At 48.4% G+C, this 19,541-nt stretch overlaps 1 protein-coding gene across 5 annotated transcripts in view; it reads right to left on the minus strand.

The window, feature by feature from the left end:
• Positions 1–19,541, minus strand: part of SLX4 (SLX4 structure-specific endonuclease subunit) — a 29,388-nt gene continuing 9,847 nt past the window's right edge. For 3 of the 5 annotated variants that reach the window (XM_050317600.1, XM_050317598.1, XM_050317599.1), the window contains exons 6-16: positions 18,079–18,294; positions 16,951–17,165; positions 15,609–15,922; positions 13,857–14,139; positions 12,507–12,595; positions 9,724–9,870; positions 8,627–8,796; positions 5,010–7,459; positions 3,791–3,893; positions 3,110–3,577; positions 989–2,505 (exon numbers count right to left, since the gene is read on the minus strand). In XM_050317600.1, the coding sequence (XP_050173557.1) occupies positions 2,145–2,505; positions 3,110–3,577; positions 3,791–3,893; positions 5,010–7,459; positions 8,627–8,796; positions 9,724–9,870; positions 12,507–12,595; positions 13,857–14,139; positions 15,609–15,922; positions 16,951–17,165; positions 18,079–18,294 (4,816 nt within the window). In that variant the 3' untranslated portion in view covers positions 989–2,144. Of the gene's footprint in view, positions 607–988; positions 2,506–3,109; positions 3,578–3,790; positions 3,894–5,009; positions 7,460–8,626; positions 8,797–9,723; positions 9,871–12,506; positions 12,596–13,856; positions 14,140–15,608; positions 15,923–16,950; positions 17,166–18,078; positions 18,295–19,541 lie in introns of those variants that run through there. The other 2 variants (XR_007629212.1, XM_050317601.1) reach the window with 2 other exon arrangements.

Raw genomic sequence — 19,541 nt, forward strand, 5'->3', positions numbered from 1 at the left:
TTTGCAGAATAAACCTATGAAGGCCATTTTTTTCCCAGGCAGGAAATGTGACAATACACAAACCAACATGGAATATCCCAAATCAATCCCACCAGTCATTTGATTATCACAGCAAATTTAGAAGCTCACATGGTGCATCTTGGTAAGACAGAGGCTTTGTGCAATGCCAATAACATATCTGCTCCTTTCTTTAACTTAACAACTAATACTCTAGTTGAAAAGGCTTGTTTTTTTTTTACAGCGTTGGAAGTGTTAAAAAACCACGAGGTATCAAACTATTTTTGGTAACTATTACTACAGAGCTGGAAATAAAAAATTATGATAATTTATCTTTCAAGGCAAATGAGCCTGCATTAGGAAGGTAAAAACCCACAGAAATATCTATAAATTGAATTATTTGGCAACACATTAGCACTGGCACATGGCAACACCAACCTTAGATCAGGCAGGCCTGCGCTGCTCATGGACTGATGAAGCAGGAGAACGAATAATTGCTTCCAGATAATTTGCAGTGTATGTCAGATGCATCCTTGTGGTCTTGAAGGCTGCAAAAGGTTTCAAATCCTTTTCTCATCATCTACCAAAATTACATTTTGTCAAGTTCAGCTGTAAGGAGGAATCAAGGCAAGTCTCAGCAAAGTGGTCACCTCCAAACACCGACAGCACAGATGTGGTATGAAAATACAGCTTTTTTTCCTGCTTAACAGTGCTTTATGACATGATGTGATTTGAGTGGTTATAACTTATATCCACTGAACTGTGATGCTGCATTCAGTGAAGGTAACATGTAATAAAAGAATTGCTCACAAAATCCTTGACTTTCCAACTCTCCTTGCTGCTGGGTGGCCCTGGCAACTCCTTTTCCTCCAGTTCTCTGCTCCAGATTTCAGCCAGTCCTGGTGCAGACTGTGGATCCCCCTGCCCTCAACCAGACCCAACAGTGCTGTTTAGACCCCCCCTTAAATCTGTTCTAGGTTGTTACTTAGAGTTTAGAATTAGGACCTTACAGGTTGTTTATTGTACAGAACACAAATCAAAATTGAAGATATACTTTATCAAAAATAAAAAATAAAAATTTTACATTCCAAGTCTATAAATACCTGTAGAAATCTGGCTTCTTTTTGTGAAGTGTTGTGTCCATTTTGTTCAGTGACTCTTTGCACACTCCAAAGTGCCACAACAGAAAGAAGGCAGAAGATGTGAAAACTGATACACAGAATAAGACAATTTAGGGTCCAAGACCTCCCCAAGAGTCCCAGACAGTTTCCAAGTGGGATCAGTCCAGGTTGGAAATGGGACTGATCAGAAAAGTAGTTTTATTTCAGGGTGTGAGAAGTGCTGAAGAGATCCAGCGGGCACTGTAATCTTGCATTCAAGACAGCTCTGCCAGGGACACACTCAGGCCAATCCAAGGAGGTCAAAGGGCATTTGGGAGATGCAGCAGAAGGGATTTTAACACAGATCCAAACTGGAAATGGACACCCCCACTGAATTTTCCAATCTAAAGGGCTTTCTCATGACACTGGGTGTCAGGGGTGCTTTTGGGAGCCATCCCAAAGAGACCAAAAAGGACACCTCCATTGCTCTGCAACTGTTGTAGAAACACAGATTTAGAAAGTTTATAAAGATTGCAAAGTGAACTGAGGGCAGAAAAAAGGCCTTGTATGTATTTCTACAGCACCCCCTGCCTTCACAATCAGCAAGGCAAAGTGTGCTGAAGAAAGAAAGGTGGAAGTCCCTGGTCCAAACGGGCACCGCTTTCCATAGTGGGTTGAATACTTGAAGGTGAAATGGGGATGCATTTCCCAGCCCAAAGCCAGGGAAAAGGTCATGGCAAGTGTCACTGAGGGAAGCACCAACGTGAAGAAAAGTTGGGGACCTACAACCTATTGGAAAAATGGAAAGAAAAGGCACAAGAGTAAAATCAGGGTGGAAAAAAGGCTCCAGGGGAGCTGTGTGCTGACGGCAGGCCAGAGATGGAGGGGTTTGTGCCATGGGAGCAGAGGGCTCAGCCCTGCTCTCTGGGATGTGCTCTGGGAGCAGGGCACGAGGAGGAGCTGTGCTCCCACCCAGCACCCACCACTGGAGCTCCACCTGGGAAGGGAGTTTCCAGCTCAGCAGCGAGGCCTCCACGCCCAGGACTGTCAGGGTGGAGGAGTGGCCTTCGCTCGGCGTCGCCTTCTCTGTTTTTTGTTCTCTTTTCTTTTCCGCGCCTGCTCTTTCCGGGCTCCGGCCATGGTGCATGTGATACACTGAGAATCCAAGAAGTCCAGCAGCTTTGCCTTGGAAATTTTGATGCCGTTCTGTTTGAGCTCTGCGTGCAGATCTGCCAGCTCGAGTGGCTCATAGAAGAGAATCCTGTTGTACAGGGCTGTGTTTGAGCGGATGTAGCACCTCACTGCCTCCAGCTTTTCTTCTTCCCGAGCTGCTGCTTGAGATGCTGGAAACTCCTCTTCCTCCTCCTCAGATGCAAAAGCACAGGCTTCAAACCCATTCACGAAAGAACTAAAAGCAAGACCAAATAGACCAGAGGTCAAGGAAAGAACAGGACATCGAGGACAGGACCAGAGTTCCCCAAGATCCCTGATGGTGAACCCCTGGGACTTCTCTCTCCAGGATCACAGACTCTCCCCTACTGCACCCACAAAATGAGTGAGGCAGAACATGGCAGGGGGTCTGTAAACTTCCCCATCCCAGCTGTGACAGCGCAGGCCCTGCTGATCCAGCCCGGAGCTGGCTGGCATTCCAAGCTCCTGACCCATACTGCATCAGGCTCTGCCCAGGGTGCTGTGCCATCCTCTCCCAACTCCAGCTGCAGGTTCTCATGAAACATGGAGTGCTCCTTTGTCACCAACTTGCAGACCAGACATGCCACTTATGGGCCTTGCCCACACAGAGCCTTTTATGTTCTGAGAATAGCTCAGTGGGAATTAGACTGAAAATCCAAAGCCTATTCCTTTTGGAATAGTGTGCTGAGCTCCAAATGACACACCCAAGGAGGTGGCAGGGCCATTGTAGCCACACAGACACTCCACCTCTGTTTGCCTCATTCCTACCTCATCTCTCTCCTGCACCACTGAGTGTTTTGGTTGGGATTTTGTTGCCTCACCTCTGTGATCCGAAGGAGATGTCGCTTCCATCCCCTGAAGACGCTGCCGACTCCTGAGATGCCGAGAGCGTCGGTTCCTCCCCATCAGCTGCCAGAGGCCCTGAGAACACAGATGGCTTTTCCTGCTCTTTGGCTCCTTCTGGGTGAGGCGTCACTTTAGTTCTCTCCTTGGGTGCTGCACAGCCCTTCCCATAGGATCCATCATCGGCCTTATCCAGAGGGAGCCCTGAGGAAGCGCTGACCTCCTGCTTCCTCTTGCCCACAGCCCTGGAGGCGCCGGTGCCCTTCCCACCTCCAGCCCGGCCTGCCTTCGGCTGCCTCGGCCGTCGGGCCGGGGACTTCTGTGGGAGAGGCTGGGAATAGGGGATTTCATCCTCAAAGTCAGAGTCCTCGTCCCGGTGAGTGTACTGGAATATCTCCTTCAGCTTCAACACCATCTGGCGTTTTGGGAGAGCACGGACTCCGAACCTGACAGAGAAAGGTGGGAGTTTGGGTTACAATAACGCTGCAACTTCCACTGTCACAGCTCAGGACGAGGCTCAGGCTGGGAAGAGCGGCTGGAAAAGTGTGATGTCACCTCAAAAAGCACTGGCTGGAGCTTCACCACAGTTCTCCTTCTTCCACACCACCTGCCAGCAAGTTCCTGCTCTGAAGAGCTGCACTGGGGGAGGTAACACTTACCTGCTCAACTCCTTCTTCAGCTGCGGGGTCTCCATGATGGAATAAGCTGGCATGGGGGTCACTGGAGTGCTGGGAGACCTGCTGTGCTCCTGACAGGAAGGTTCTGCAGCAGAATGAAATTATCATGATCAGAATTAGTAGAGAAAGAACTTAAAATGGCTGGTAACCTCCCCTCTAAGTGGCAGAAAGCTAATATTATAGAGTAATTGTTTAGTAGCAACTACTTTCTTCTAAGCTGTTTTAGGTATTACTCAGCTTCATATTGGACTGAACAGTCAACACTTTTTTTTTCTCTCAACTGTTTTTTATTGACTTTACATCAGAAAACAGCTTAAATTGGGACATATGTCACATCTGAAAATGAAGCCCATTCAGGGCTTTGTTAGAGCAGGGAATGTTTACACAGCAGTTAAAAGCCATGTTTACTGAATTCTGAGCAGTGGCTCTTCTCCCAGGAGAGAAATTTCATAATAGAGACTTGATGCAGAAAAAATTGAGCAAATCAAGCTACCGGGGTGCAGAGCTAGATGCTGATTTAATGACACCAGTTTACTGATACCATGAAGCACAGTCAGTCCCACACATCGTGTTCTAAACACCCCTTAAACTAATCACTTAGAATGGTGTAATTAATAACATATTTCATTAGATACTGTGACATCAATTACTGGTTTAACACGGAGAGAACCATGCAAGGACATGTGCTGGGCACGCAGAGGTCTCTCACAAGGGCCCAGATCCAGCAAGAAGGAGGCAGCAGGAGGCAGCAGGAGGCAGCAGTGCATCCATGGAGTGCTCTTGCAGGATGCAGGAGCTTTGCTTTGCTGCATGGATGTGTGAAAAGCAAGAGTGCACGGAGCAGCTGCTTCTACAGGGAGCAAATACCCACTGGCATGCAGGCTGAAGGCTGGTTTGCTCTGTTTGGGTTGGTTTTGTCTCTCCAGGTACCCACAAGCTGCTGCCAGGAGTCCTGCCACTATAAAGGACTGGTGTGAACAAAACACAAGTGGCTACGCTCCAGGAATCCCACATTTATTCAGGCTCTCTCCCACAGCAAATGACTGCACCTTCTTTGTGCCTGGCCCTGCCAGCTGCTTCAAATCAGAAGGCCCAAAGACCCTTTTAATATATCAAGTGACCCACAGGTGAGATGATAAGCACTTAAAATAAACACAGTTTTAACAAATCCAATAAATCTCGTAGGAATACAAGTTCTTACCAGGAGTCCTGACAGGATCTATCTGACAGGCACCAGCTGCAGTTGCCAACCTCTGAGACAGAGGAAGAATCTCTGGAAACTCGTCTTCCTTCTCTTCTCCATTCCAGTCGTCCCAGATTTTGGAGTTGAGGTAACTGGGTCTGCTGCCCAACGATGAACATGCCTCAACAGGGCTCTTCTCAGGGCAGAGCAAAGTTGTTCTCCTGCCAGCAGGACTTCCTTGGAGAGGGGTGCTGCCCTTAATTCCCGGGGTGTGGACTGGGCTCTCCCACTGGTCCTGCCAAGAGCCAGGGCTGGGGCTGCTGACCGTGCTGATCCTGGCACAGCTGACCTGGCCGCAGTCCTGGCTGTCACCTCTGACTGGTGACAGGTACTCAACGTGCCAACAGTCATCAGTGGGGATCGGGGGCTCCTCACAAAGCAGGACACTGCTGCCCAGAGAAGGCAAACTTACTTCCCTTTCACTGTCCACGCACTCAACCACGCTGATGTTCAGTTTATCTTCCAGGGGCTGCTCATGGCACGGAGGTTTGGATGAACCTGAGACATCGGCACATTTGCTTTTCGTGCTGGTGTGGCCAGGGGAAAGGAGAACTGGATCCACTGGAGAAACTGGTGGGGAGCTCTTGGAAGGGGATCCTGCTGCTGGGCTGCTGGACAGGCTCCTTTCAGTGGCTGAGTTCTCCACAGGCAAATCTTTATCTGACAGTGCTGTTTCATGGACTTTTCTTAAATTTCCAGTAATCCTATTGTTACTATTACCTGCTGCTAACTTCTTTGTGCTGAGTTTCGATCTTGGACTCTTTAAAGAATTAATACTTGAGATGTGAGTCTGTGTTGAGAAGCTTCTGTTGTTGCTCAGAACTGGTGTGGCTGGCACGAGCCAGGAGCTGTCTGTGCCTGAGGACATTTCATGACTGAGCCTCTTCTCAGGGCTCGGGTTTGGGCTCCTTTTGCTCTCCATACAAGCACCTGTTTGTCTGCTGAGAGGCAATTCAGGGGCCACCTTTACATCTTTACTTACATGCACTGTGTCTGTATTGCCACATGAGACCTGGGCTGATCTCTGCTCTGTTTCAGGGACCGATGAGTTCTGTTCAGGTTTTGGTAGCTCAGGACCCTGTTCTATGTCTGTACACTTCAGCTGCCCAGGGATTTCCATTTGCTTCAGAGCAGGGCTGGACTCTGGTGAATTCTTGTCTTGTTGTAACTCCATTTCATCATCAGAAGACAAAACAATAACATCACCCTCCTTGTTCCCCTGAGCTGCAGCATCCTCAGTCCTGCCTGGTGATGACAACACTGGGACATGTGTGTGCTTGTTCAAATCACTGTGGGGAAGCTCTGCTGGAGAAACTATGTTCTCATTTCTCAATGCAGCATCCAGCTCCTTGGCTCTCTGGGAGTGTATTTCATCACATGGAAGTGATTTTTCCTTTTTGTTTTGCTTTGGTGTTGACACATGCTCTCTGGCAAACCTTCCCTCCGATTCTGGAGATGCAGGTAAAGAGCCAACTGCAGGAAAAAGGGGCACATAAGGTTTGGGAGCTGAACTCCCACAAAAACCATTCCTACGTGGCGAGTGGTCTTTCTGTGACTTGCTGAACAGAAGTGAATCACCAAGATCAACGTGTTTTTCATTAGGGGACTTTCCTGATTCTTTGATAACTTCTTTCATCGGGGAAGGCTCCCAGTGATCCCCCTGAGAGGCAGAAAACAAGCGCTCATAACTGTCATTTATATCAGCAGCACCCTGGAAACCAGGAAACTGTTCCTCACAGTGATCTGCCTCGTCATGTGAGACCCCAGACAACCTGGAATCCTCCACACCTCCACATCCACTGACAGCCTCCCCTTCATTAGCACCACGGGATGCTCCATCCCAGTTTTGAGGTTCACTGTGGTGAGGCACAACAGTGGTCTGTGGATGGTTCATGCTCTTGCATCTGTTTATATTCTGTATTTTCTCTTCCTGTGCAGACGAGTCACATTTAGATCTTTCCACATCGTTGCCATCCCCTGGAACTTTGAAGCTGTTGCTTATTGAAGCAGATTCAGGTCTCTTTACCTCTTCCCCCTCAGGTGGCTGGTTTGTACCTTGAGCTGTCTCAGAGTCACTGCAGATGCTGCAGTCTGTTCCCTCACTCACCTCTCCTTCACCTTGAGCCATCTTTCTCTGCGTTGCAGCAAACTCGTAGATCTCCTCCAGCTCCTGTTCACTCACCCCACTGTCATCTTCCTTCTGGCATTCAGGGGTCAGCATAGCTTCTTCTTCCTCATCTTCACCCACCCACACTGAGTTCAAGAGATCTTGGAAGTTCTCAGCTCTGTCCTCACAATCTTTGTCATCCCTCACAGAGAGAAGATCATCCTCTGAATCCACTCCAGAAGACACCTGACTCTCTCCAGTGTTGTTTTCACACTCTGCCATCAGTTCCCTGACACCAAACCTGCAAGGATACAACAGTAACATCAGTATTTCCTCCTCCAGCATTTCTTCACCATTTGCCTACCTGATCACTCTTGTGAGCCTTGTAAGGAATTTGCAAGAGGATGCTTGTTTCTTAAGATGTCCAAGTTCCAGGATACTCCTAAAATTCATAACCCCCCTTTCCAGGTGTCACTCACATGAAAGCATCAGGCACATTCTTCTTTTTTGTGTTTGAGACTGACCAGCTACACAACTACACTAAAAAAGTCCCTTTGCCACTGGCAATGGCACTGTGGAATGGCTGGGGCTGGATAATGTCTGCAAATTCCATGGCTTTTTGGAGAGACAGGGCACCTCTACATATATTTGGGCAAGACCCAACCATTTCCTCCCCCATATCTCAGCAACTGCTTCTGTTTCAAACTCTTTACTTCGTGCGTGCCTTGGACCACGACTGAGAGCATGACTGGCACAACACATCGATGTTCTGAGCATCCAGTGCATTCTGCAAGTGTTCAGATGAAATGAAAATCACATACAGAAGATATGCTCATCACTGTCAGCATCAGCTGCCAGTGCACCTCCTGAGACAAAAGCCTTGGGCAAAGTCTGCTGAGCATGTACTGAACACAGAAACTCTCACAAAGGGACAGCCTAAAGAGAGACTCGTGGAAAAGATGAGGGCAGGATGTTCTTAGGTGTAAGTTTCATTTAAGATGTAGCAGAGGACTGTGGAATTTGTAAGCCACTAAAACTGCAAAATATCAAACTCAGCCTGGAGGAGACTGAGGGGAGACACTGCAGTTACAGCTTCCTTGTGAGGGGCAGAGGAGGGGCAGGCCCTGAGCTCTGCTCTGTGGGGACCAGGGACAGGACCCCAGGGAATGGCCTGAAGTTGTGTCAGGGCAGGGTTAAGCTGGATATTAGAAAAAGGTTCTTCCCCCAGAGGGTGGTTGGCACTGAACAGGCTCCCCAGGGCAGTGGGCACAGCCCCAAGACTGCCAGAGCTCCAGGAGTGTTTGGATGATCCTCTGGGGCACAGGGTAGGACTCTTGGGGATGGTCCTGTGCAGGGCCAGGAGCTGGACTTGATGATCCTCATGGGTCCCTTCCAACTCAGGAGATTCTGTGATTCTGTGAACCTGGGGCCTGCATGAGGGGATCCAGAACATGCTCGTGACACAAACCTGGCAGCCAGAGCGCCGAGCTGGGGCCGCAGCCCCGCGGGGACGTGGGTGTCAGCAGCATAGAGGTAGCGCAGGAAGGCCCCCACGGCCTCGGCCCTCACGTCGCTCAGCAGCACGCGGCGCGTCGGCGCGGCCCCGTCCTCCTCCACCACGAACCCCTGGCTGTGAACCTGGGGCACAGCAAAGCAAAGTCCGTTTGCCACGAAAGGAGCAGCAACACCAATGTTCAGCCTTGTTCCTCTCAGCTCGGTGCTTCTATTCACACCTGCCCTGCCCCGGGACCAGGACCCGATGCCCCAGAGGGAAGCCAAGGTGAGCAGTTATTCAGAGCTCCCCTTATCCTTCCTGACCCCATGGATGTCAGCTTTGATGGAGTTTAATTACTCATTTTTAGTCACACATATAAAAGGTGGCCTTAGAGCTCTGCACTTTTGGAATCAAATTACTTCCCAGAGCAGAATTTCCAGAGTTATCTACACCTCTCTACAGATGAGCTTCATCTGGCCTGTTTTGAATTTACCTGCCCTTGATGCGCTGCCCAAACTCGTTCTCACAGGAAAACAGACACCACACAAAAAAATACTCCACTGACTGGACCATTATCTTTGTGGGTCCAGTCTAATCTCAGGTTTTGGCCAAAATGCATCTCCAGCTCAGTAAGGTCTCACTCCCTTGGCAGCCAAATCACACACTGTGTTATCCGAAACTCTCTCCAAAGTTAGGGGACCCCACGCAACAGAAAACACGAGCTCCAAAGTTATCTCTGATTAATTACTGTCTCCTTGTTATTCAAAATCTCCATCAAAGAGGAGCACTCCCTCATCCATCCAGAAAATAAACATGAAATGCTGCTCTGCAGGTGTCAAAGATTGCACAGGTACAAAGATTCAAGGGCAAAAAGCACTTGGGAAGCTTCCTCCACTGCTCAGGGGTGGAACACAAGGAAGGATCCTCGGCTCCTCACAGACCAAGTACCACAATCTTTCGCCACTTTGTCGGGATTTGTTGTGGTTTTCTGAGCTGAAGTGCTCTGTGCTGGCCCTGGAGCACTGAGGGGCCGTGGGTGACATTCCTGAAGGGATGGCAGCTGCACTTACAGCCTGAGCGGCCTGCGGACACCGCGCGTACAGCACGAACAGGTGGGCGTACAGGACCTCCCCAGAGTCCACCTGGAACTGCACATCACTCAGGTGGGGGTTGTTGACCATCGCTCCGAAATCTTCAGCCAGCAGCCTGAGAGAGGACTAGGACACAGAAGGAACACAAAGACAGAGGTTACAGCTCCCAAACACTTCCCTGGAGGAACAGAAGGAATAGTAAGAGTCTATCAGCACTGTTGGGCCTGAACACACCACCTCTGCCTCCTGAAGATAATCATCAGGTTTATGAACATCAGGTCTTCCATGGGACAAAGGGACATTCCTGGTTTTGTTTTCCTCCACTTTTTCCCAGTCTGTCCATTGTGAAGGGCAAGTAGGTGTTGTACACTCTGCTGTACTTGTATCACAGCACATTATCACCCTCAGATCCTCACCACACCATTTCCTGGTGTGGTCTAAGCCACAGCCTGGAGCTGCCTCTTAATCTACTGCCTCCCACCACAGTTTTAGGAAACTGTAATTTCCACTTCAACAGACTTGAACTCATTTCACTGTAATGAGGGTAAGAGGAAAGAGGATGACTCAGGGCTGGGGAAATGAGCCTTTCCCTCTCTGGCAGTGACAGCTGAGAAGAGCAGCTCTGCACCAAAGGGCCCCCCTGGAATAAAACTAAGGTAGGCATCCAGTTCAAAGGAACTTATGAGCATGTTCCTGAAACACCTTTCGAAAATTCCACTCAATTTAAGAAATGAAACATAAGTTCTACTGTCATTCTAGAACCCCTTGCTGGAATTTTGGGGAGGCCTGGTTGACTGAGCTACCTCAGACTGGTTCTGGTGATGGTAAGGCCAAGCCTGGGATATGGTGCCAAAGACAGCCAGGATGAACGCTCTGGAGCTGCTCCCAGTACAAACCCCAGGCAAACACCTAAAGACTCAGATCCCTCCAAGTGTTGCAGCTCTGGAAGTGGTTGTTGTTTCAGTGAAACACCCTCAGCTCACAGCTGGGTTGAGAGGCTGGCTGACTGTAGAAACCATTTGAGGTTTAACATCCTAATCATTGATTTTGTCCTTTTCAAACCTACTGCAGAGCTGAGGAAGCGCAAGCTTTAGGGGAAATCTGCAGCAGATGCGGTTCCACCTGGAACAACACAGCTCTTTATTTTATTAGCAGGTTTCTCCATTAGTAGTGGGCTGTGGAAACCCAACCTTTCTCCCTTCTCCAGCCAACAGCAATCAGCAGCACACACAGGAGCAGCTCCTCCAGCCTCCATGGGTGGTCTGGGGAAGACTGCCTGTCCTGGCAGGGGTGTGGACTGATCTCCAACGGGGAGACAGGAAACTCAGTCTGGAAACTCATGTGATGCTTCTTGCTTTTCTTATTCTTGGCAGGTGGGACACCTGCAAGGGGGTTCTGGGGAAGGCAGCAAACACAGCCCCCGATGGGCTGTTCCAGGCACAGAGCCTACAACAGCTTTCCTGCTGAGGCTCAAATTATCAATCAAAGGTGGGGAAATTAAACCTCCTGGCTGCTCCATTCTCTGTGCAAGGCCCAAAGACAGCTCCAAGTGGGTATGTGCTGCTGGTGGAGAACACACCAGAGCATTCTCTCCTGCTGAGGAGGCTGGCAAGACTGGACCCCACCGATGTGGCCAAGGGTCTTCAGCACGAGGGGGATGTGTTACCAGTGCAGGGGTGCATCTGCTCTGCATGCTTACACTCTGTCTGTGCTCATATAAAGCACAAATCTCTCCCACTGGCAATCCAGCTCTTCAGCAACACTTCATTTGCTCAGGAAAACTATCATGGAATCAAACTGTACCTGAAAAAAATGGTCATACTGGTTTTGCTGGGTGCAGCTAAAGAATGTCAGAACAGTTTCTGTATTAGCAATACAGTTTCTGTATTGCTAAAGGCCTCTGGTTTAACAGACTCAGAAAACAAAACCAGACTTTTCTCCTGCTAAGGATTATGGTTTTTTTAATACTCTCAAAGTATACCGAGGGTTTCTGTACCAAGCAGCTGGGATGCTCAAGTTTAATACTGATTCCCACCTCGAGGAATTGTCTCCCTTTAGAAATATCTTAATCCTATAAGCACAATAGGAAAGTATGTTCTCAGGGCATCAAAATTTATCAAGCACCAAAATGGACCAGCTTTCATAGCATGATTATTTATTATCAAACCAAAGACAGTGAGTTTCACCAGATAAAGTAGATTACCTTGGTAAGAAAATGAATTATTTGACTTTTATAGACACTTCAGTTGAAGAAAACTGATAATACATTCATGAAGGATTACACATCCACTCGTGCATCCATCTGGGGTGAGATGGGCTCTACAGAACACTACAGGTTTGATAAAAAAAATCCTCACCTCTGTCTCTCCTGGGCTGCAGCCAGTTTTCTCTTGGATAACCTGGGCATGAAAGCAGAGTCCTGCCTAACGTGCTGCAGCTGCATCGCTGGCTCCTACCCCAAAACACTCTCCATGCTATAAGGTAACTCTTTAACCTGCACAGCTTGGCCTCCTGTTACCTGTAATTCTAAATCATCACTAGTCAGGCAGGACAGGCACTGAGAAATCCACAGGATGCTCGTGGGCATCAGGGAAACACCCCCAGGTGTCCTCAGTCACTGTGAACCTTAAGCACCTCTTGGTTTCCACAGAAAGGAATGGGAAATATTCCCCACTTGAAACAGTTGCACAAATGCAATAGCTTCCTTTTTATTGTTACAAACAAATACCAAAAAAGGGGGAAAAAAAAAGGCTTGTCCTTACTCTTTTTCTGCTGCTCCTGAGGAGGCTCTTCTCTTCGGATGGAGGCACAAAGCCACTCTGTGGAGGATCACTGGGACTCAGTTCTTCTCCTCAGGGAAGAAAATGCACATCACAAATCACATACAACTTCTTTGTGAGCCAGAGTGACCTAAGAACTCCTAACAGGATCCCTGCTGTGACAGCTGCTCTAACCAGCCTGGCTGTGTTGGAGGCTCAGCCTCTCCCTTTTTGGAGGGTTTGGCTCTGGGCTGTGCCAGGCTGTGGGTACCCCAGCACCACTCAGCTGTTATTTATATACATTACAGGACCAGGGACCATTTGCTGCAGTTTAGCAGGGGAAGTGAGGAACATTATATCCAAGTGCAGATGTAGACAGGTGAGCTGAGGAACCATGTTCTCCTTCACAGGTGAACAGGACACACAACACATTCTGCTGAGCAGCCACACCACTTCAAGGGGTATTATTGACCTCGAAATGTGCACTTGGGCACCACAGGCAACTGTGACTGGGGACACTAGAGAGCTGCCTATAGAGGAATTCCAGATGCTGGTACTTTTTTTCAGCCCTGTATAGGTACAGATAAACTTCAGGTTTGGATAATCCATGTCCAACATAAAATCACCCCTCTTGTGCATCTCTCATCCGATTGTTTCAAGACCTGAAAAGACAGTGCACACAACAGAAAGGCTGTCCAGACAGAATCATGGAATCAGAGCTGGAAGGGATCTTAAAGTCCATCTCATTCCACCCCCTGCCATGGGCAGGGACACCTTCCACCAGCCCAGGTTGCTCCAAGCCCCCTCCAACCTGGCCTTGGACACTTCCAGGGATGGGGCAGCCACAGCTTCTCTGGGCAACCTGTGCCAGGGCCTGCCCACCCTCACAGGGAAGAATTTCTTCCCCATATCTAATCTGAATAGACCCTCCTTCAGTTTGAAGCCAGCTCCCCTTGTCCTATCACTGCATGCCCTTGCACAAAGTCTCTCTCCCAGCTCTCTTGCAGGCCCAAGATAAGCAGGGATGAGGATTTTGTTCCATCTGTTGAACACATCCAGTCTCCCTCCTAGCAGAAAATACTTGTTATCTTTTAGGGAATTTAAAAATAAAATTTAGCACCTGGTGTCCAGGAGTTCTCTTAAATGCTGGGATTTATGAATCATTTCAGAAATGTCAGGTTGATTACATCTAAAGCTTATTGTAGGAAAACATGACCCCACAAAAACACCTCTTGGATCAACACCATCAGCCCGTGGGTGATGTCATGGATCTCTGACTTAGCCCAGTGTCAGTCTGGCTCTGTGAGGCTGAGGGAAACAAGGACAGGGCTCACAAGGCTCACAAGAACTCACCTGGCTGCTCTGCTGCCTGGACGTGGCCAACATCAAGGTTCCACTGAGTAAGGGTAAGCCCTTCCCTGGCCAACTCTACCAGGTCCTGTAGAGTCTGAACATCCTTCTGGCTGGGAGATAAAAACTGCCCGTCTCCTTTGGGCCCTGGCTTGGATTCTTCAGAAGTTTGGCCTCCAATTTCTGTGCAAGTGAGTTCCTGAGAACTGAGGTGAGGCTGAATCTGCTGGGATACTTCTGGCTGATGAGATCCCACCGATGGCACGAGGTTCTCTGGCTTATCATTCTGATCGAGAGAGGAGGAAAAAAAAAGAGACACCAATAAATTAAGTCTTGTTTTATGTATCTGCAGAGCTCGGAGTACGGTCTCTACTTCTTACTTTTGAAACATCTGTGAAGGATCCCAGAGCATTCCCCAGGTACAGGGGCTTCTGAGGAACAGCTCTCTGCAGTTTTATGAAGGACTCTCGAGAGATAAGACAGCTCTGAACAGAAGAAAGAAAACTACAACAGAAAAGCTGGTTTCTCCAGGATGTTGGTTTCTCTTCGCAGGCAAATGCCAAGCAGAGAGAAAGGATGGAGGAAATGCTCCCAATCCAACACTTAAATATTTCATTACAGCTGGAGTGCCTGCAACAGTCACAGCTGGAGCTCTCCAGGTACTTCTGTTCTGAGTTCTGAAATGCTTTTGCAGTTAGGTGTAACTAAATCAAACTTTCACCCTGGAGCAGATATTTTCCAGGTTTGGACTCTGTTTCCCAATAAAAAGAGTTTGTTTATTTCTAAGTAAAAATGGTTTAGCCATTTGTGTGAATGGAAAGAATCAGAGGGAAGACACACTCTTGCCATGATTTTAAAGACCTTCCTACTTTTTATTTTTAAACTTCTGTGGCAGTTTTTGGCTTGAACGAAGGTCAAAGCTCTTCATAGAATGAAGTCCCTCCACCCACTCCAGCTCCAACCTGCAACAATCCAGAGAAACACTGGGCTTTGACTAGGGAAGAAGTATTAAACAAAACACCTCTTTATGCACACTCATTTTTGAACAGAAGCACCCAATAATTTAAGGGAAGATGGAGGGAAGGAAGGGAAGTGATATCCTTCTTCTTGGAGAGACTGAAAGAGCTTTGTCTGTTTCTGTGGGCACTTTTTATAAAAATACAGAGCACTGAAAGGGGCAGATCCAGGTGGACCCAGAATGAAACACTGGAACTGAAAGCTGGATGAAAGCTCCCACGCACCAAGAGGCAGTGGGATGCACAAGGAGAGCCTGCAGTGCAACTGCTTTGCTTTACAACTCCAGGCACTCACAGCTCTCTGTGCTAGAAAATATCAGTCTTCAGTTCGATATTTTCAGCCAGATCCTGCTTAGTGCAACATAAAGTTCACACTAGAATTGACCAGAGAAAAGGGCCAAGAAGGAAAATAAAAGTCAGGCTGCTGTGAACAGGGACAAACTAGTGGCACAGTGAACAGGATGGGGTCCTTTACTCAGTACTCTCTGTTCCTATCAGTTTTATTTTCTGAAAGCTCAAGGAATAGTGTGGTAACGTTAGCCTTGGTCTCCTCCCCAAAAGGGAGAAATGAAAGTTCGAGATCCCAAAATCCCGTAAAACCAGGGGAGGACAGGGCACGAGCAGTGAGTGTGCAGAGCAGGGGTCACTTGTTTAAATTCCAAATGAGGAAACAGCAGGGATACAGGGCAAGTGAACTAGGGCAGACACATATCAAAGCAAGGAGAACAGAGCATCCCACCTGCACGGGCTTCCAAGGCACAATGGGAGGGCTCAGCGCAGCGGTGTAGAAGGATTCGGGGTCACAGGGTCCTGTCAGAGCGCTGATCTTCCATAAAAAGCACTCCTTGGCTTTGGACAACGGCAAGAGCCAGGCTGCTTTCCCGGAATCACCCTCCAAAATCTTGCTGATGGGAAGCTGGGGGGTGGGAGGGAATTCCACCTCTTCTGCAAGAAGCATAGCCAGCCGCTCCTGGATCCTCCTGCGGACCTTCTCCGGGTCCTGCAGCAGCAGCGGTGGAGGGGCCGCCGGGCCTCTCCTGCGCCGCTTCTTCTCTTCAAAAACAAGAGGAACACAAGTAAACAAACAGCTGAACACGCAGGGCAGGGGAGATAACATACTCAGGGATGACCAAAAGGCTGAACACAGCAAGATTTCTGCAGGTCTGAAGCCACACATCAGCCTTCCAGGAGAAATGAACTGTGGAGAAGAAGAGTGACCCCCCCTCCTCCTCACACTGCTCTGTTGAGGGCTTTCACATCTCTGCAAAATCTGATCCTTATGGAAGCCAGTGGTAGCCATGCAGTCCACCTCCCCAGACCCATGGAATGTTGCCTGTAAGGCAGTCCTGCATAAAAAAGGGAGGGGAAACCACCAACAGATCCGTGATGGACTCCTTTTCCTGTGTTCTGTTCATGGATATCAAACCACAGCTCACACAAATGCTGAGCAGCTTCCATTTGGGAATCCTGTGTCTTATTAATAGCCAACCCCAAATCCAGTTGGAGTACTTGTTGGCAGGAGGAGACCCGAGCAGGGTCATGAAATCTCCCCTCTCTGCAGCTTTCAGTGCTCTTCCCTGCCATTTCTCTGCCTTGCTAAACCCTTCTGCATGCTGACACAGTGAGGCACACGCTCAACAAAATGCAGTGTACACACATGTCCACTGCAGGAAGGACACAGAGATAAGAGGGAACGCTGAAAAAACTGCATTAATCCAGGTTGTAGCAGGAGGAATAGCAAAAACATCTACCAGAATAGCAAAAAATCACCTTTTCATGTTATTCCTTCTGGCAGTTGACAAAAAACAACAGCTTTTCTTAAGAATATTTAAGGATTCAAAACAAGCAATCAGTGAAAAAAAGCCCAAGATTCCCCAGGGATTTCACTGAAACCCACGGACATCCTGCTGCCGTTGTTGACTGTGTGTGGACGCTGCACATTGTGGAAGCTCTGACAGCTTCAGTAAAACAGAAGCAGGGCTGTCATCCCTCCCATGCCCAACAGGAAGGTTTGGTAACAGGCTGTGCCAGTTACTCCTGCAATAGCACAGCCTCTGACACTAACTCACTGTGACACATACCTGATCCCGGCTTCCATTTGATTGGGAAAGCAGCCACTGGTTTCACATTTGTAACCGATTTTGCTTGCTCCTGCTTTTCCTGCTCCAACAGGGAGCGTGACATTGCCATGGCAACCTGCAAGTCTTCATCCTTTGGCTCCATTTTGGCCCTCTTCTGTGTTTTCTTTGAGTCCTCGTTGGAGGAGCCTTTTCGCTTTGCCCTGCTCGGCTGATTGCTGAAATCCAAGAATGCAGCAGGAAGCTCCAGTTAATGTGACCGGATCAGAGACAAGAAACACTCCAGACCAGCTGCTCTACTTGCTCAGAGAGATTCCCATACCAGGCATAATAAAAACCATTCAGTACTTTCTTTCCTAGCAGAGAGCAAAGGATCTCTCGTCATTCATGCAACTTCAGAGTAATTTGGAGAAAGTATTATTTTGAAAAAGCAAGCACAAGGCCTTTCCTATCTCTACCTGGAATGGTTCTTTGTATAAAGGGGGATAAACAAGTTGAAGCAGGGCAAAACCAAGATCCCTAGAAAATGCTTCCCCACTCCTCTGCTTCCACAGGGAACAGGCAAAAGGCACTTACGAGCCCCTCTACGCAGGCCCCACTTGCTGCACTCTGAAGATTCTGCTCCAATCCCAATGAGCAGATGCAGCTCTCATACCAAAACACATATTCACGTTCCAAAACATCACATCTGCTTCCTCTCTGGCTCGGGGTGAAAGCACATTCCCAGGACAGCCACGAGCCGAGGAGCTGAGGCAGAGGCCCCGCAGATCTCAGGAGAGCCTGCACACTTGTACCCTGTGGTTTGCTCAATCAGCTCAAACACACCATTCAGCTCTGCTGAGTAATTGCCTCACAGAGCACAAATAATTCTGACAAACCAGTGTAAGCTCATTTACTCCCCATTTTGCTCCTGCCTGCTGGCTTTTAAAGTCATCCACCGCCTGACCTCCTCTGAGGGAAAGAAAGATGATTTCTCCCAACTGACCACCACATCCTCCTCTCCTGGTACTGGGTGACCTTCTTTGGGCTTCTTCGGGCTCAGGGCTCACCCAGCATTTGAGTCAGCCTGGCATTTACTGTTTATCCCAGGCCAAAGGAAGTAACCAGCACCTTTTATTTCCACCAGCTTACCTGGGACACTGGAGAGGTGCATCACCAAGCGTGGACACCTGCAACTGCACTGCCTGAAGAAGCAGATTAGGAGGAACATCCATCTCCACAGCACAGCGTTTCAGGTGACTGACTCTGCTCTGTGGGGTTTGGAACTGCTTCCCACAGATGGGACATTCAGGGACCACTGGTTTGCTGGAGGATGACATCTGTGCTGCCTCCATCTCATCCAGACACCTGTGAGACCATGGCAAAGCTTACCTATGGAGACTTGAAAGCTGTCCACACTAAGATTTAAACCACATTAAAGGAAGCACAATCATGTGTAACAGCCAGAAACATCCCCTAAAGAAACAAGAGTCACCTCTGATGAACATGACATGTAACAGTCACATTATTGTGGCCTCACAGGCATATTAAAAACACATTGCTTAAAGGCCAGGTCAGGTAATAACCTCAGAATCACAGATCCCCAGACTGGTTTGGGTTGGAAGGGACCTTAAAGATCACCCAGTTCCACACCCTGCCATGAGCAGGGACATTTTCCGCTAGACCAGGTTGCTCCAAGCCCTGTCCAGCCTGTTCTTGAACACCTCTAGGAATAAGGAGTCCACAACCTCTTCTGGGCAACACATTCCACTGTGTGTCCATCACCTAATTCCTCTCTGCACTCACTCCATCACCTAATTCCTCTCTGCACTCATTCTAACATTCCAGCTAACTTACAAACCCCTCTTAACAGAGAAGGGAGCAGTTGAATTAACACCACACTCCAGGGTGCTGCATGATCAACATCTAATAATTTCTGTAGGTCAAAACTTTGTAAAAATTGTACATGTTCTTTTTCTCTCCAAAGACATTCAGGGTGTGAAATCCTGGGTCTGCAGGACCTGTTACAGAAGTCACTCCCTGATTAGGTAATGACACACATAGGGCTGTGCTAAGACACCGTTCATCTGAGGTACTAGCACTGGTGCTTACTGGTTTGCCAGTACATCTATCCATCTACAGCTTCACCTCTTGTGATGAAGACTGCTATCAAAAAAACCTGTAAAATTAAGGGCAGTAATTTCCATTTAGTCACCTCTCTGAATAGGATCACCTTTCCCTCAGCCAACAGCTCAGATACACAGTGACATACCAGATGTCCTTTGACAAATTTCAGCAAAATGGAGCAAATGTGACTTTGTTACTGAAATTGGTAGGTCTCAAAATCTGCATTAGGGGGTCCTCATTAACAGAATTATTAAGGTTGGAATAGACCTTTAAGATCCCCAAGTTCATTTACAATGGCAGCTCCTCTGCCACACTGCTGATGGAAGTAGCACTGGCCTGGCTGATACAGAAGCCCTGTAGGGCAACACAGCCAAGCCCCTGCTTTCAGATCAAAAGGACTTGTTACTTCAGGCCATAAAGGGCAAGGCCACTACACAGAATCCCAGCTCCTGTGTTCTTTCATGGCTGAGCTGAGTGAGGAGTGTGTG

Source organism: Myiozetetes cayanensis, unplaced genomic scaffold (genome assembly GCF_022539395.1).
Source record: "Myiozetetes cayanensis isolate MyiCay16 unplaced genomic scaffold, myiCay2020 scf20-37, whole genome shotgun sequence".
In the NCBI taxonomy this organism is placed as follows: Eukaryota; Metazoa; Chordata; class Aves; order Passeriformes; family Tyrannidae; genus Myiozetetes; species Myiozetetes cayanensis.